At 32.0% G+C, this 18,124-nt stretch overlaps 2 protein-coding genes across 2 annotated transcripts; one reads left to right on the top strand and one right to left on the bottom strand.

The window, feature by feature from the left end:
• Positions 1-6,719: 6,719 nt before the first annotated feature.
• LOC107638565 (uncharacterized) lies at positions 6,720-11,881 on the top strand. Its single transcript, XM_016341901.3, has 14 exons — positions 6,720-6,917; positions 7,571-7,652; positions 7,845-7,948; positions 8,218-8,344; positions 8,713-8,807; positions 9,081-9,204; positions 9,312-9,392; positions 9,803-9,901; positions 10,264-10,422; positions 10,517-10,577; positions 10,674-10,744; positions 10,868-10,912; positions 11,010-11,165; positions 11,261-11,881. The coding sequence occupies exons 1-14, from the start codon at positions 6,880-6,882 to the stop codon at positions 11,621-11,623; spliced, it is 1,605 nt and encodes a 534-aa protein (XP_016197387.1). The 5' UTR covers positions 6,720-6,879; the 3' UTR covers positions 11,624-11,881.
• A 4,378-nt stretch (positions 11,882-16,259) lies between these two features.
• LOC107635879 (uncharacterized) lies at positions 16,260-17,807 on the bottom strand. The gene has a single exon (XM_016339433.1). The coding sequence runs from the start codon at positions 17,805-17,807 to the stop codon at positions 16,260-16,262; it is 1,548 nt and encodes a 515-aa protein (XP_016194919.1).
• Positions 17,808-18,124: the final 317 nt, after the last annotated feature.

An 18,124-nucleotide genomic window follows, 5' to 3' on the forward strand; every position in this document is an offset into this window, starting at 1 on the left:
ATTATGGGAAGATTTATAAGAGAAATAAATAGAGGAACAATTGAAAATAATTTTGGTGGAGCAACCTCTGCAATAAGAGAGGAAATAAAAGAACGTTGTATGCAAGAAGCAACTCAAAAAAGATTTGCAAATATAATTAGAATTTGCTGTCAGGATAATGAAGAGATACCTCAAAAATATGGTCTTAATAAAAATTTTCAAAGAAAAAGAAAATATCAATTTAGAAAAAGAAAATACTATCCAAACTGGAGAAAAAAGAGGTATTTTAGAAAAAGAAATAACAATAAAAACAAAAGACAAAAAAGTGATTATTGCCCGAATAAAAAAGAAAATTGTAAGTGTTGGTATTGCCAAGAAGAAGGACACTATGCAAATGAATGTCCGAAAAAGAAGGATAAAAAGGATCTTACTAAACAAATAGAAATTGTAAGTCCTGTTTCATGGAACCATTAGAAGAATCTGATGATAACTTAGACTATATTTTTGAATATGTCTCAGAAACAGACTCAGAGACTGAGTAATAATGCTACATTTATTACTATAAAAATAACAGAAAAGTTTATAAATGCTTTCATAGATTCTGGAGCAACGCAATGCTTTGCTAGTTCAAACATAAAACTTGACTGGAAAAAATTAAAGAAACCATTAAGAGTTAGAATAGCTGACAAATCAATATATAAAATTAACCAAAAAGCAGAGATGGTTGAAATTTTTATTCAAAATTATAGGTTCATTGTTCCATCTATATATATGTTAGACTCTGGAATAGATTTTATCATAGGAAATAATTTTTTAAAGCTATATCATCCATTCATTCAAGAATTAACATATATAGTTTTAAAAGCACCACACGATTTTTCAATAAATCAAAAATCAAAACGTATAAAAATACCAACTACCACTATAGATAAGATCTTAAAATTTAAAATATTTTCTATATTAGAGACATGTTATTTAAATTTATACTTTCAGATAAATATCTCAAAAAATAGTCTTGAAATAAAGATAGAAGAACTTTTGGATGAAATTTGTGCTGAAAATCCTTTAGATGTTAAAAATACAAATAACGAATTAGTAAGTATTAAATTAAAAGATCCTACAAAAGAGATAAATGTTCCAAATAAAATTCCTTATTCCGCAAGAGATAGAGAAGAGTTTTCATTAGAATGTAGAGATCTTTTGGAAAAAGGAATTATAAGATTAAGTAAAAGTCCTCATGCGACTCCAGCCTTTTATGTCGAAAACAATAATGAAATTAAAAGGGGAAAACGAAGAATGGTTATTAACTATAAGAAGATGAATGAAGCAACTATTGGTGATGCTCATAAACTTCCAAGAAAAGATTCTATTTTAGAAAAAATCAAAGGAGCAACTTGGTTTTCATCTCTTGATGCAAAATCAGGATATTGGCAGCTTTGTTTAGACGAAGAAACAAAGAAATTAACTGCTTTTACTTGCCCAACAAAAGAATCAACAAGTGTGTTACTCTATGAATGGAATGTATTACCATTCGGATTAAAACAAGCCCCAGGTATTTACCAAAGATTTATGGAAGAAAATCTAAAAGAGTTAAATGAATTTGTTTTAGTGTATATTGATGATATCCTAATTTTTACAAAACAGGATAGAGAAGATCATCTTCAAAAATTATTAATAGTTTTAGAAAGATGTAAAGAAAAAGGATTAGTTCTTAGCAAAAAGAAAGCAAGAATAGCAAAACAAGAAATAGAGTTTCTTGGATTAATTCTGTCTACTCAAGGAAAGCTAAAACTTCAACCAAATGTCCTAGAAAAGGTAAATTTATTTCCTAATAAAATAGAAAACAATTACAAAGATTTTTAGGATGTATAAATTATATTTCTGATCAAGGATTTTTAAAGAATATAACAGAATACACTAAAAGCTTATTTCCAAAAATAAGTACTAAAAAAGAATGGAAATGGAATGAAAAAGATAGTATGCAAATTCAAAGGATTAAAGAATTATGTGAAAAACTTCCAGAACTTTATATTCCAGAAGAAAATGACTACTTAATAGTAGAAACAAATGCTTCAGACATAACCTGGTCAGGATGTCTAAAAGCTAAGAAAGCTATAAAAAGTTTGGAACAAGGAAAAGAATCACTAGATTCTAAAGATTCCCTAAAGGAATTACTTTGCAGGTATATTTCAGGGACTTTTACTCCAACAGAACAGAGATATACTACTCATGAAAAGGAAACTCTAGCGGCAATTAAATCTCTTAAGAAATGGAAAATTGATTTACTACCAAGAGAATTTACATTAAGGACAGATTCAAGCTACCTAACAGGTTTCATACGATATAATTTAAAAGTTGATTATAATCATGGACGATTGGTAAGATGGCAATTATTTTTGTTACAATATCCAATAAAAATTGAATATATTAAGGGTGACAAAAATGTTATTGCAGATACATTAACAAGAGAATGGAGTTCGTCTACAACGCATTAGATCAAGAAATTCAAAAATATGAGCAAGAGCTCGAAAAATGCAAGCATTGTCAGCAAATAAGGACACAGATCCAATCCCTCAAGAAGGCCATCGAAGCAATGAAATCAACACAACAAGTAGAAACATCAGAGTTCAGCCAGCTAAGCATGGTGGACAAATCAGGTGAAGAAAAAATTTTAGAAAATAAAACAATTGCTGAAATCATTAAAAAATCCACCCAAGATAAAAAATATTATGTAATTTATAATGGCCCCATGAAAGGAGTATATGATGCCTGGGAAAAAGCAGTACCATTCACACACCAGTCAAAGATAATTCATAAAGGAGGGTTCCTAACACTGGAAGAGGCAAAGAAATCCTTCAAAGAAAATGAAGCTCTCCATCCAGAGCAAACCTTAAAAAGAGCAGATAAAGCTCCAATTCAAACCCAGAGAACAGGGATAATAAGAAACATTCCTACAAGGGCTGAAATCAAGGAAAAGAAAAGGGTCTGTAGATCTAATCTCAGAGAAACCCTTAACATAGTCCTGAATTGGACTGAAGAAAAAAGGGCAATTTTGAGATATTATCCTATTGCCAAAGAACAGCTAACAAAGCTGGTTATATTTCCAGATGCTTTCCCATCTGACACCTATCAGTTTTTCCAGTATGGATTAATTGATACAATCTTAATTTTTAATGATCTAAAAATTATTAGTGAGTTTCCTGCAGGATTCGTTGATGCAGTAAAGAGATTTAAAAATATGATTGACAATGTAAATCCAAGGGATATATCCCTAAAATTTACAAACAGTCAACCTATTTTTAATGAAGAAGAAGAATGCTTGGTTCCAGCACACCAAGTAATATTCATGTCCGTCTTCCCAGGAAATTTTCAACCAATTGATCAAATTCAAGATTTAACAATTTACAGTCATGAAGGAAGGCTAGCCAGCACATTAGCAAGGGTCTTTGAAAGAACTCAAAAAATAACGAAGGAATCTCACACAAGGATTAATTATAAAAGTAGAAATACTCTACTTGTATCCAGTAAAAGAAATGAAATTGAAGAAAGAGAGATGAGACTCTTGGTAGAATTTGAATCAGCATTCTACAACTTATCTGGACTTTTAGAAAAGCTCCCTGAATGGATAAAGAGGAATCTCTGCTATTTGATAAAAGACAGAGAAGACCACAAGTGCCAGCTATGTGCCTCAGAGTTATCTGAAGAAAGCAATAATGAAACGGAATCAACTCACATGATGAAGGAAGAAGACAATACATCTGTCGGTCACATGATAAAAGAAGAGGACAGCACATCTGAAGCATCTCTCAACATTATTGCATAGTGACGTAAGCACTTAGGTCATAGAGCACCAACAATGTAGCTGGTGAAAGAGAACAAACAATGACGTAAGCAATGACGTCATAAGAAGGGTAAGAATGGGAATTGTCCATCAAACCCAACTATTATAAATAGGCTGTTTAGGCAATTGTAAAGGTATCAGACAATAGAAAGCAGGAGGCTAAGAGTACTCATATGCTAGGAGAACAAGGAGGAAGCTGCCGAGGCGATTCTATAGTCTGAGGAAGAATCTCCTTAGGGAAAAATAGTTCTAAACTCCCCTCTGGAGTTAGTATCTACAATCTCCCCTCTGGAGATAAAAACCCCTTATGTAAAATATACTGAATAAAGGAAGTTTTTCTCCAGAAAGGTACATCTTCATTCTAGTCTTTCAATTATGAATTATTTAGAAAGTTTAGAATTAACAGAAGAATCTGATTATTATAGATTAACTGCTTTATTAGATAATGAAAAATAGGCTGTTCTAAAAACAGAATTAAATCTCAAATCAAATGAAAACTTTAATAAACAAAATCTTTTAAAAGAAGTTTTTAATAGAAAAAATATAATATACTATGGAAAAATTCAACTTAAAGCTCCTATAAAGATAAAATCTGCCAATGGAGAACTGGAAATAGCTTTGATAAATAATGAAGAATTAAGTAAACAGATTGAGAAAATTAAGGATCAACAAAAAAATCTAAAATTGGATGGATTCATATTAGTACTATACAAGTCTTAATCAAATCTACATATATGAAAGGAATTAATTCACCAATAAGTTTAGCAATCTGTGATAAAAGAATTACTGATGACCCGATAGATCAAATAATTGGAATTGTTCATGGAAATTTGGCAAACGTAAATGTTAAATTTAATGCCTATCTTGGATATGCTATACCTTTATCAACTGAAAATCTTGGAAGATCTATAAGTTTGGCTTATAAATTTCATAGAAAGAATCTAATGGAACAAGATGATGAACCATTTTCAATAACATATGCAATAAATTATGCTTTAACAAATAGCCATCATAGTATAATATTTAAAAACAGAGAAAGAATTTATGTCGATGAACTATTTCAGAAAATTGTAAAAACAGAAATACCAAAATATAAAGCTATTGAAAACTCAGTTCTATTATTAAAAGAACCATCAGAAAAATTGGTTTCATCAAATTTTCAAATAAGAGAATCTAAAATTAATAGTCCTTTAAGTTTATCTAAGTTAAAGATTAAAGAAGAAAATTCTGAAATAAAAGAATTAACAAAAAAGGTCGAAAAATTAAATGAAACCCTAAATACTAAATTATGACAATAAATAAGAAGAAATATATGTAACTTATCAAGATAAGAAACAAGAGCTCTTTGAAAGAGAAAATCGTTTGAATTATTTACAGTTTTTTGAAATAAATCAAAGAGCATTTGAAGCTCTAAAAATAATCTATGACAAGTTAAAAAGAGAAGTTGAAGAGCTAGAAAAATTAATAGAATCTCTAGAAAATAGTGATGAAGCAATGATAGAATTTGCAGAAATTTTAAAATAAATAATGAAGCATACAAAGATTGAAAGACCAGAAAATAAAATAAAAAGAAAAAGAGCGAAAAAATTAAAAAGTAAAATAAAGGAGTATAAAAGGGAATTAAATAATCTTCAGATCGAAATTGATGACCTTATAATAAAAATGATAGAAATAAGAATAAATATAAACAAGTTGGAGTTAAACTTAAAAAATTTATAAATGCCTGGAAAACCATATTATGACTTAAAAGAATTAAAACTGTTGAAAGAAAAAATGGAGAATGAGGTTGAAAAATTAAAAAGATATTTAGAAACAACAGAAAGTGTAGAAATAAAAGAAGTTTTTGAAGATTTGAGAAATTATATTAAAGAAAAAGACAAACAGATAAAAGATTTTATATACAATAATCCTTGCAAAAAAGAATATTATAAACTAAAACAAGATTGAAAAACTATACAAATGAAATCAGAATTATAAATACTAGTAGAAATGGTCAACATTTTTTATGAATTTGCAAATAATACAAATTATAAACTTATTCGAAGTAAAATATGAAGAGTAAAAATTGGTATCAGAGCCAAGTTAACGATTAAGGGTAACACTTTCTCTTTAAGCAACACTTTTAGTGATACATTTTTAAACCAAATAAAAACAAAAATCTATAAATCTGTACCAAAATGCATCTGTATACTAGATGGACCCATTAAATATTGGGAAGATGATTTATTATGGTCGGAATGTTAGTACAATTTTTGGTTGATAACATTTTGAAGAATCATACCTTTTCCCCTTAAAAATAGTAGTAGTAATATGAATTCTAATTTGTATCCAATGATTAAAATAGTTTTGAGAGACCAAATTAATTAAAATATTTATGTAAACTTATTCAATGATATGTCAATTCTTTTTGTCAATATTATTGACTAGCTAATCATTTAAAAGTTTAGAATTAATTTAATTTTAAAAAATAGTAAGTAATTAACACTTTTTATATTTATTTTATATTTAAATTAATACAAATTAATTTTCTTCTTTATTATTAAAATATTAATTTCTATTATAAAAAATGTTATATATATACCAAAAAAAGAAAAAAAAATATTACCATCAAATTATAACTCAAACCGACATAATCCCTTCATATTTATCAAAAGGTCACGAGTTCGAGTCTCTTTATATCTTATAAAATGTGGAAACAAATCTGCATGGGTAGTGTCGAAGTATGAAGATTGAAGAGTGAAGAGACAAGAGCATGGAAGCAGCAAGGTGACAACAACAATTTCATTTTCATGTTTCTCTTTTTACTTTTATTTTTATTTTAATTTTTTCAAAAATGAAAAGAAAAGTAAAGAAAAGAAGCATGGTTGGAAAGACCGAAGGAGACACAAAGACCAACAACACTACGCTCTGTTTCATTCTCTTTACTTCTATTTGTCCCTTCACTCTCTCTCTCTCTCTCTCTTTCTTCTACCTTCTTCTTCCTTTTATTGCATTTTGTAACTTCAAATATTTTCGAGAAAACAGAGTCATCAATGTTTGCTGCTTCATAGTTTCCATATATGGAGCAGCTTGTCAACTTCATCATTCGCCCACCACGGTATCAATTTTTCCTCCTTCTTCCTCTCTCTTTATATATATTAACTTTTTACTATCAAAATACCTTTTTTTTTTTAATTTAAAAAATTCTGTTCATGAGAATCATAGAATTAACTCCTTTTAGCTGTCATTTTTGGTACATTCATTTATCAATGTATTTTGATGGATGCATTGATCTAAGAATTTGGCCAAAGATGACAGTGAAGAAGGAGCATTGCATTATGTTTTATCAAAATTTGATTTTGAGCTACCATTGTGAACTTAGTATCTGTAATGCTGGGACGAAAGAAACTAATAATAGGCATAGCAATCTTGCATTACAGATCAATTCCTCTTGCATAAAAGCATAGGAAATAGTGGTCATTTAGACCAATCTAACCAAGCTCAACTCGCCTTTTGCTTTCTGAAAATAATGTTATAATGATTAGACTCTTTAGTTCTTCTTTGGCCTATTATGTAAATGTTGGCTTGCAATTGTGTGTGTGTGTGTGTGAGTAGGACAGATGAATGTATGGCTTTTATACCTAAATGCAAACGAGAGTGAGATTCATCTTTTGGCTGTTTGTAAATTCTTGGCTTGCATTATCTTTTTGCAATATTTTCATTTCAAGTTTTACTTAAATTTTTTTGGTTGAATGTGTTATTGGCATGCAGAGCTGAATATGACCCCAAAACTGATTTACTGGAGCAAGAGTTCATGCTGAAAGGGAAGTTGTTTCAACGGAAAGATGTGGAGGTAAGGTTAAGTAATAGAGTTCATGCATTGGATTTATCGGAATCCTTATCACAATATAGTACTATCAGTTTGTATGATGTTCTGATGTTGTACAATTTAAAAAGGAAATGTTTTTCTTGTTGATTACATCATGTTTTAGTATAGTTGATATCCTTATTATGAACTTACAATTCAATATTTGACATTCTTCAGATAAAAAACAGTCGTGGCGACGTGCTTCAATGCAGTCATTACGTGCCTATAGTCAGTCCTGGAGGAAAGCCTCTGCCGTGTGTGATATATTGCCATGGCAACAGGTAACTCTGGGAGTTCTCTTTTTTAGCATGCAAATTAATGGACAAACGAGTTTTACTTAACCTGTATAGTTTCCTTTTATACTTATTTTAATTTAGTCTAAACCAATTATTTCCTTTTCTAACTAAATTATGCAAATTTAGGTGTTCTTAAGTTTCAATATCTTTTATGAGGTTCTTAGTTGGTGGTTGTTTGTTTGGGGACATGCTGAGTTAATATATTGAATGTTATATAGTCTTGCTCACTGTTTGTACTGTAATGTTTGTTGCAGTGGATGCAGGGCTGATGCCGGTGAAGCTGCTATAATTTTACTTCCATCAAATATTACAGTTTTTGCTTTGGATTTCTCAGGATCCGGAATTTCTGGAGGGGATCATGTCACACTAGGTTGGAATGAAGTATGTATTTGCTCAATAAACAATTTGAAAAATATCACATCTAGCTATATTGCTTTATGCAAAGTAATTATCCATTAATGTATTACCATAATTACTTTCTTGATGGGATCATTCTGGATCCTGTACCTCAATTACTATCTTTTATTAATCATGATTTTACTGTATTATTGATTTAAATTATGAAACTTGTCATCATATGCCAAAGGCAGTATAGTCATCTTGTCATTTACATAAAGTGTGTATATCAAAGTATTAAAAGAGCTTGAGTTTGTTTTGTCTTGTCTGTAGAAGGAACTTGTAAATGCTTTTTTTTTTTTTGCCGATTTTTTTTACTAAGATGATTAGTTAACAATCTTGATTGTTTTCAGAAAGATGATCTGAGAGCTGTGGTTAACTATTTGCGAGCAGATGAAAACGTCTCTCTGATTGGATTATGGGGCCGCTCAATGGGTGCTGTGACTAGGTACATTCTTTTATGTGTCACTTATTCATTTGATTTTGCATTTTGAATGTGATCAAAGAAAGCTTGTACAGCATTACTTCCCATGTTTTTATATGTCTATCTGCAATGAATAGTTCATACTTCTGTAAATCAATCACATTCTTGTGCAGCACACTGTCCATGTGCTTTGGCAATCTTAAAAGACAATCTATGAATTTCTTTATTCTAGCAGTTCATTTTTACCAGTACACATGGCTTTTCTTCTTAGCATACTGGTGGTATGATCTATTGCAGCCTTATGTATGGAGCTGAGGATCCTTCAATAGCAGGGATGGTTTTGGACAGTCCCTTCTCTGACTTGGTTGATTTGATGATGGAACTTGTAGATTCATACAGAGTCCGACTGCCAAAGTTCACTGTAAGTGTGTGTGTGTAGACTATAGACTGAGATGGTTTCTTAGTTATGGCTCATGGTTCTGTAGCATAACTGTTATGTTGATTTCTCCCTCCTCTTTCTTTTTGCAGGTGAAGTTTGCAATTCGATATATGCAAAAAACAATCCAGAAGAAGGCAAAATTTGACATAACAGACTTGAACACCATTAAGGTTAATTTAATTTTTTTTCCCTGTTTAAGGGTTTTAGTTGAAATGGTTTCTTATTTGCTTGGTTATGTGACTGATTAGTTTGACTGAAAAGGAGTTGGTTATCCTTCACCCACTTTGTTTTTATGTAACTTCAATTTAGAATCCGCAGCTAGTGTTGAGCTTGGTTATGTTGCTTGTTAGCATGCATGTAGCAACTTGATAACGGATCAGTCAGGTAGTTAGAGTGCAAATTTGTTAACAAAGTATATAAGGAAAGAGGCAGAAAAAAGAAAACAGTGCATAAATTTTTCTTGATCCTTCCTACATATGTAGCAACAGAAGTTTTATAGGAAATGTTTATCTGGGAGAACATTCACAAGTTTTTGTTGTTGGTACATTATTATATTCATTTGTTGTTTATTTGATTGCAGGCAGCTCAATCTTGTTTCGTTCCGGCACTACTAGGACATGCCATTGACGATGATTTTATACAACCTCATCATTCGGATCGTATTCTTGAGGCTTACATGGTAAGTATGTCTGTAGTTATTTGTTTTACTTTTATTATTCAATTGAAGACTGATTCACATCTCATCTTCTTTGGGCTATGTTGGGTAGACCAAGTTGAGAAATTTTGTAAGTCTCAGTTTGCTGCATTATAACATGTCTTCTAGATTGAAGATGCAACTATTAGGTTTCGGATCCATATTCATATTCAACCATATTAAAAATGTACGAATAACACATGTATTTATACACAAATACATGGTCTCAGATTTAATGGTTGATCTTTTGTTGCACATGGCATTTCTTATTCATGTTTGCACTTTATATGCCCCTCCATCTTCTCCTTGCCTTTTGAATATTTAATATGACTTTCCATGCTTTGCAGGGAGACAAAAACCTAATCAAGTTTGAGGGAGATCATAACTCTCCTCGTCCTCAATTTTATTTTGATTCTATAAACATCTTTTTCAACAATGTTCTGCAACCTCCCGAGGATGAGGTTGGGGAATTATTTTTTGACTTCACTAATGAATTATTTGGTAAGGTAAAAATTCACCATGCTCCCCTACTCTAGTACCGTTTCAGTCAAAACACAAATCTCCATTGTATTTTTGAAAAATTGACTTGTCTTTACTCAGGATGTTTGGAGATCTATGCAAGAACTAGACTATGAATTTGAACAATCGTCCGAAAACAAAGGCATGGATCAAGTACCTAGTGTCTCCTGACTATTTCATCTGCTTTTGGCAGCATCACTTTTATTCAAAATCTTACTTGTTTTGTTGCTTGTTGCAGAATCATCAACATGCTGGACTGTGGATGCTATTAGGCAAGTCCATTCAAGAAGACCAATGAGTAGGATGGAGGTTTGTCATTTTTACTTGTACTTGGTTTATCCTATGAATACTGCTTGAGTTTTGATCATCATGCATTTTAGTTTCTTACGTGTTTTACTACCTGAATTTATTGTTTTGTATGACATTTTTCAGGTTCCATCACATACCCCTTTGAAAGATGAACTTTGTGACCATGAGGTATTGCTTGAACTTTTTCTTTTTGCTGCATTACTTATTCATATGCCATATTTGGGAGACAAATAATGATTTAATGAATGATGAATGCATAAAACAGGATGGTATTTCCTCCTCATCAATGATAAGCTTTGAACTATCAAATGGTGGTGGTGGTGCCACTGTTCCAGCCACTTTGGATGATGATGCCGATTTTGTAGAATATCAACTCGAAGACCTAACAGGCTTTCCATCCAGTGCAGAGGAAGAAGAAAGAGTATGTCAAGTCATTGGCTTAAACTTGAAATTTCGAATACAATGAAAGATAAATGACTGTTTTTTTTTCTTTATGAACTTTGATGCATGATTCAGATGCTTAAGGAAGCAGTTATGGTGTCACTGGAAGACTTAGAAGTAACAAATCCACCAAAGGATGAATCTTCAAATCCTTTGCAGAAAGAACATGCTACAAACAAAACAATTTCCACTGCATCTGATGATGTATGTAAACCCTTGAAAGTTGAGTCAAATTCAGGCACTGAGTTTGGCAATTCAGCAAGTGCTTCTTCTGTTTGTAGTGATAGTTCTACTAGTGTACAGAGTTCATCAGAAACTGACATATCACATAACACAAGGGCCACATTAACTGTCGTCAGGACTCCGACAGCCAACGTCCTCAACGGCTTAATGCGCCGTTGGGATTTCAACCTTTTCAGAAACGATCGAAACCGATGATGAGTTTCTGGCATTATACTTAATCTTTTGTAACTACAAGGAGTATAGTTGTTGAAATGGTTGACATCAGAAATAGGTAAATGGTGTGTAAGTTTAGTGTGTTGAGATTTTAATCTAACAATCACCTAATATTCTTAGGTGTAAAAGAGAATCTGTGATGAAAACTTTCCTCATTGTTCAGTCATGCTTATGCATCATGTTATTGCTGTAATTATATCCAACTACTACAGGGTGGTAAAGAATCTGTTATGTTTTGTATTGGAATGGAACAAATTTTACTCTAAACGGTTATTTATTAACAACCATACCAAAAATAAGCTATCAAATCACTCAAATACGTATTAGAATATAACATATACATTAAAAATGACTTAAACAATATATATTCATATACAAATAAATAGTGACTGATTTAATAGTTAATTTTTTATTTGCACATAACATTTTTTATTAATGCGTTATCGCCTGAATGAATATTTATAACTGGAATTTATGCATGCGAAAAATCACAAGTGTGTTTTTACTAAATTATAATCTATTATTTTATTTTATAGATTTAATTTTCATGAACATACCAGGGTAAAAAAATAGCGTGAATTCAGTTGGACATTATCACGTTAATAAAAATAATTATTTTTTATATTTATTATTTAAATAATTATTTAAAAAATAAATATTATTAGATAATTATAAAAAAATATTTTATACTATTAATATTTTAAATTAGTTTTTATTTTATTTATTATGAAATGTTTTAGATAAATATAAAATTTCGATATATAAATATTAAGAGTAAAGAATTTTATACGAATCATGTTCATAAGTAAGTTTAGATGATTTTACCGGGTTTGAAATTTAGTTTATAATTTATCTATTCTTAATATATAAAAGTAGATGGATAAATTTACCCACATTACTTGTAAGATATCTTTTTTCTCCTACTAGCTTACTGGGCAAAACTTTAGAATCAACCACTCAATTTTTGTCAAATCAACTATTATTTCTAAATCAGCAAAAAAGTAAAATATACAAAAAAAATATACAAGTAATAAAAATATATATCACTCAATTTTTGCCAAATAAACTATTATTTTCAAATCAGCAAAAAAGTAAAATATACAAAAAAAAAATACAAGTAATAAAAATATATGCAAATTAGACTGCAAAATTACCAATGACAATAATTAAAAATTAATAGTGTCTAACTAAATTTGTAACCTACAAGAATCAATGTCTATATTTATTATATTTTACCGTTAACAATACAATAAATTTATAACCCCAATAATTAATTTATTAATTTCTATAAATAACTCATTAAATGTAATAAACATTCATATTACAAATGTCATAATAATCTATTAATCTATTAACCAACTTGGGTTGGTCGAGTAGTCAGCTCACTCGTCCGCTTAAGCAAGTGTCGGAGGGTTCTTTCTCCTCCTACTAATACTATATTATCAACATCGCTTACTTAACAAAATTTTAGAATTAACCACTCAATTTTTGTCAAATCAACTATTATTTCCAAATCAGAAAATTACCAATGATAATAATTAAAAATTAATAGTGTCTAACCAAATTTGTAACCTACAAGAATCAATGTCTATGTTTATTATATTTTACCATTAACAATACAATAAATTTATAACCCCAATAATTAATTTATTAATTTATATAAATAACTCATTAAATGTAATAAATATTCATATTACAAATGTTATAATAATCTATTAATCATAATAAATTTTACGTTACAAACATTCAAATTTCATACTATTTGAACTGCTTATATAAGTCTCTCATAACTATTTCTTCAAATAATATGAAATTTAGCACAAAAAATTTATTTTCGCACTACACAACATCTCAAACTTACTCAATGGAGCATCATTCTGTAGACAATATCACAATTGGTTTATCAAACTCACAAATGAAGAAGAGTTTCTTTGCTTAGAAATGATTATATTAGATGAAAAGGTACAAAACAAACATATTTATTGTATTTTTAAATTGAACATTTTTTAACACTATTTTGAATTTGCAACACTTGAGACATTGTCTGACAGAGTGGGTCAAAAAAGAATATTAACAGGTAATTTCATTTTATATTATTTCAATTATTCTTATTAAAAATAACTTATTTAAAAAAAATTATACACATTTTTGTTCTTTTTATTTGTAGATGTCATTGGAAAACTGCATGCACATTAAGGTAGCGTTTGTTTTCGGAGACAGAACACAGAGACATGGACAATACATGTTTAAAAAGCTTTTGGAAGCAGAGACATGGACATTGAACATATTGTCTCCGAGAGACAGTTTTTTATACTTTTGTGTCCACTCTTTTATGAAGGACAATGATGGACACGAAATTTGAAAGAATGGACACAAACTTTTTTATAAATTTTATTTTCCTTTTTGTCCATAGATATTTTTATTATTCCACTATTACCCCTTCTTATTTTTCTTATTGCGTTGTTCTCAAAGAGGTACTTTCTTCTCTCTGCTCTTTCTCTATCTCTGCGTTATCTTTCTTTTTTTTTTCAGGTACTCTTTCCTTCTTGTAGAATTTTTTATTGAGCTGGATAATTTCTTCCTTCTTATGGTTTTTACTTCAATACCATTTTAACTTTGTATTATATTATTTGATTTGTAATAAAAATAATAACAAAAATAATTAATCTTAAAATTTTTGAAAGATAAAATTATCAAAGGTAAAATTGATCTTTTAAAATACTAAAAAATAATTTATAAGTTGTAATTGATTTTATATAATTTAAAAAAATAAGCTTTTTGAAAAGAAAAATCAGTTTTTAGATAAAAAAAATAGGTTTTCTAAATAAAAATATATTTTTATGTGCAAAAACTAATTTTTTTTCATGTAAAAATGGATTCTTTTTTAAAACTGATTTTTTATTTAAAATTAATTTGGCTTATTAACCTAAACAAAATTTTTTATTAATCAAACTCAGATTTATTTTTTTTGTCAATCTTAACCAGATGTATTCCTACATATTAATAATAAATTTAAAAATAAAATAAATATATTTATAAATTTTATTTTAATATAAATACTATTATATATTTTTTTATTAAAATTTTTTGCCTCTTCAAACATTTTTTTAAGTTCTGTTTGTACTCCTACGTATTCTTATTCTCTATTAAATTAGTTTATATTTGATGTAAAAAATTTGGAAACACAGGGCTATTTTAGTCATTTCATATAATATTTTAATTTTATCCATGTGTATCCAAACATAATATTGGACATTACATTAGTGTCTTGTACATCGTATCCAAATACAATACACAAAGAATAATTTAGTGTCTCCGTCCTATTGTCTCTGTCTCACTGTCATGTTTTGTCCTCTCTCTAAAAACAAACGCGGCCTAAGAGAGTAACAAAAAAGAAAACCATACAAATTCAAGACACATCTTCGAAAGAAGAATATACATGCAAAGATAGAACAAACAACACAATAAAAAATGTATGAGTAAAGTATCGTTTTTGTCCCCAACGTTTGGGGTAAGTCCTATTTGTGTTTCTACCGTTTAAATCATCCTATTTGTATCCTTAACGTTTATAAAAGTGATTCAATGTTATCCTACTATCAATTATACTAACAAATCAGATTATATTTTTCAATTATTCTCACTTGGATGTATTCATTCTCAATTAGGTCTCACTTAGATGTGTTCGATTTTAATATTATACCCATTATTTGTGTTTAGATTTAATTATGTCCTTAGAAAAGTGAATTATGTAAATGTTGTAGGAATTAGTTCTTTATTACCAGGGTTACTTCTTTATTACCTTTACTTTTTGTAGTTCCTATTTGCTGCTGTTTTCTGGAAAAAAAGGAGTTTGGTTTGATTTCCTGTCTGAGAATGTCTAGCAAAGGTCAGTGCTAAATTTGCGTTTTCTTCTACTTTTTTGTGCTTTATTCTTTCTTTGTCTGGAATGGAGAACTGTGATGCGGTTGATCCGCGTGGGTGGGTTGATGCCAGGGTAAGGGAATATGCGTCTCAGTTTGATGATGAGGAGTCGGTAAAGTTATTGGGGTCGGATTTGTGGGTTAGGAAAGGTAGTAACATTAGGATAGAGTTGTTGCCCTGTGGTAAAGAGGACCGAGTCTGTGACCAGTTGAAGGATTGGTCTTTCTTTTATATGTACAGCTGTTTGTTTACTGAGTTGGGGGTCAAACTGCCTTTTACCGAGTTTGAGTGTGGGGTTTTGTACTGGTTGAACTGCGCCCCTACCCAGCTGCACCCTAATTCTTGGGGCTTTGTACGGGCTTTCGAGGTATTGATGGAGTTACTGGGTTACCCCCCTTCTCTAAGGCTTTTCTTCTCGTTGTTTCAGGCTAAGGGGATGGGACGCGGGCTGTGGGTAAATCTTAGCAGTTATCCGCGTCGAGCTATCTTTGTTCTTTATAAATCTTCGTTTAAGGATTTTAAGTCGATGTTTGTTAAGGTGAGGAGTGTACCCGAGGAGTTTTCCTTCTATCTGAATGAGCATTTGGTCGAAAAGTTTCCCTTGTCTTGGTGTCCCAATTATAAGGGCTGTAACAGTTTACTATTAGGTATTGAATATCAATTGATTTTGACATAGGGATTTCTCCCATTGTGGTCTTTAGCCATATGTGTCCCATGATGGGACTCTCTCTCCGGAGAACCCAATTAGCTCTCCCGAGGAGGGCTGTATCAATTTTTCTGATAATTTCATTTTTATAAAGGTAGAATAAAATAAAACATCAGCGCTACTACCTAGATCCAGCAACATTTTTCTTACCAACAGTTCTCCGACCTGGATGGAGATTACCACGGGGTCGTCGAGGTTAGGGCTTGCCGATCTGAAGTCTGCTTGGTTGAAGGATATTGTGACGTCTGGATCTTTGTCCTTCTTTGGTTGTATGGTTCCTTCGATTGCTAGCATCGTCCTGTAGCTTCGCTTCCTGGCCAAGCTTGTTTGACCTCCGCCTGCGAATCCCCTTGATATGTGGATAATGACTCCTCTTGGTGGATCAGGAGTCGTCCTCTCTTTTTTGTTGTCATCGGCCACTGCTTGCTTGTTCTCAACCCTGTCCGAGTTTCCTCTTCTGCCCTTCCGGCTCTCGATATATTTGTCCAAGTGCCCTTGGCGTGCCAGCCTTTCCAGGAGGTCCTTCGCGACGATGCAGTCGTCCGTGGTGTGACCGAACTCTTGGTGGAAGGCACAATACTTTGTCCTATCTACGAACCTTTGATCCTGGTAGTTCCCTGCTCGAGCTAGTGGCTTTATGATTTTGGCGTTGAGGATTTCTCTGATGATGTTTTCTCTTCTTGTATTGAATCTGGTGTATGTGTTGTATTTCGACGTGGGCTTGGAAAGTTTCTTAGTGTCTCTGCTGCCTAGCGATCTGAAAGTTCTTTCTTCGTCTCTCCGATGTGGTTGTTTGTCCGATTTTTGGGCTTCTCGGAGTTCTTCGATCTCCATTTGGCCTGCCGCCCTTTCTCGGAATTTCTCTAGCGTCTTTGGCTTAGGTATGGCAATGGTCTCCCAGAATTTGCTGGGCCTGAGGCCGGCCTTGAGAGCGTGCAGGTGAACGGCCGGGTCTAAGTCCTGGATCTCCATAGTGGCGTCAGCGAATCTGGTCATGTAGTCCTTCAGACTCTCGTGCTGACCCTGTTTGATGGTGCCGAGATAGTCCGATCCATGTACGTAGATTCTTGATGCAGCAAAATAATCAATGAATGATCTGGCGAGATCCTCAAAGGAAAAAATTGAACCTGCGGAAAGTTTAAAAAACCAGAGTAACGCAGCACCATCAAGGTAGGTGGGGAATGCTCGGCAGAGAACGGACTCATTGTTAGGGCCGTTGAAGAACATCATTGATTGGAACTTCTTCACGTGGGCTCGGGGGTCGCCGAACCCCTTGTATGGCTCCAGTGCGGTGGGCAGCGTAAAGTTTTTTGGCATCTGGTAATTTGTGATCTCCTCGGATAAGGGGTTGTCGAGGGTGAGCTTCTCCTTTGGCGGGACGATGTTTAAAGGGTCTGCAGTGTCTTGAGCCGAGCCTTTGGAGCTTTCTCCATTGTTCTGTGTAGACAGCTCGGCTATTCTTCGTACTTCCGCTTGAAGCTCGGCGATTCGAGCCAGGAGGTCGTCCTGTGATAGTTGTGGACTTTCCTTGTCAGCCATGTTCGAGGATCGGGAATCCTGCAAAATAGAGTAGAAGACTAAACGAAGGAAAAAGTGGGGTTAGATGTACTCCGGCCCCACGGTGGGCGCCAAGTGGTTCGTCCGAACACTAGGGAGGCCGAGCTTAAGCGCTTCCGAGTAAGTCGCCACCAAGGAGGAAGAGCTTTACGTCGGCTGAGGTCAAACACCGCGGCAGAAATACCTACACAAGATACTCCGACGCTCAAGTCAGTAATGATTCTCAGTGAATGAGTTTAAAGTAAAGAGTAGAAGATTGAGAGTGATAGAACCTGACCCTTAACCGAGGATATTAGCTC

Source organism: Arachis ipaensis, chromosome B4, assembly GCF_059453495.1.
Source record: "Arachis ipaensis isolate K30076 ecotype BB chromosome B4, ASM5945349v1, whole genome shotgun sequence".
In the NCBI taxonomy this organism is placed as follows: Eukaryota; Viridiplantae; Streptophyta; class Magnoliopsida; order Fabales; family Fabaceae; genus Arachis; species Arachis ipaensis.

Coding starts and splice junctions, on each gene's coding strand:
- LOC107635879 (XM_016339433.1), bottom strand. CDS start 17,807: ATGGCTGACAAGGAAAGTCCACAACTATCACAGGACGACCTCCTGGCT.
- LOC107638565 (XM_016341901.3), top strand. CDS start 6,880: ATGGAGCAGCTTGTCAACTTCATCATTCGCCCACCACG. Junction 8,808..9,080: donor TCAATGGGTGCTGTGACTAG/GTACATTCTTTT, acceptor GATCTATTGCAG/CCTTATGTATGGAGCTGAGG. Junction 9,205..9,311: donor TCCGACTGCCAAAGTTCACT/GTAAGTGTGTGT, acceptor TTCTTTTTGCAG/GTGAAGTTTGCAATTCGATA.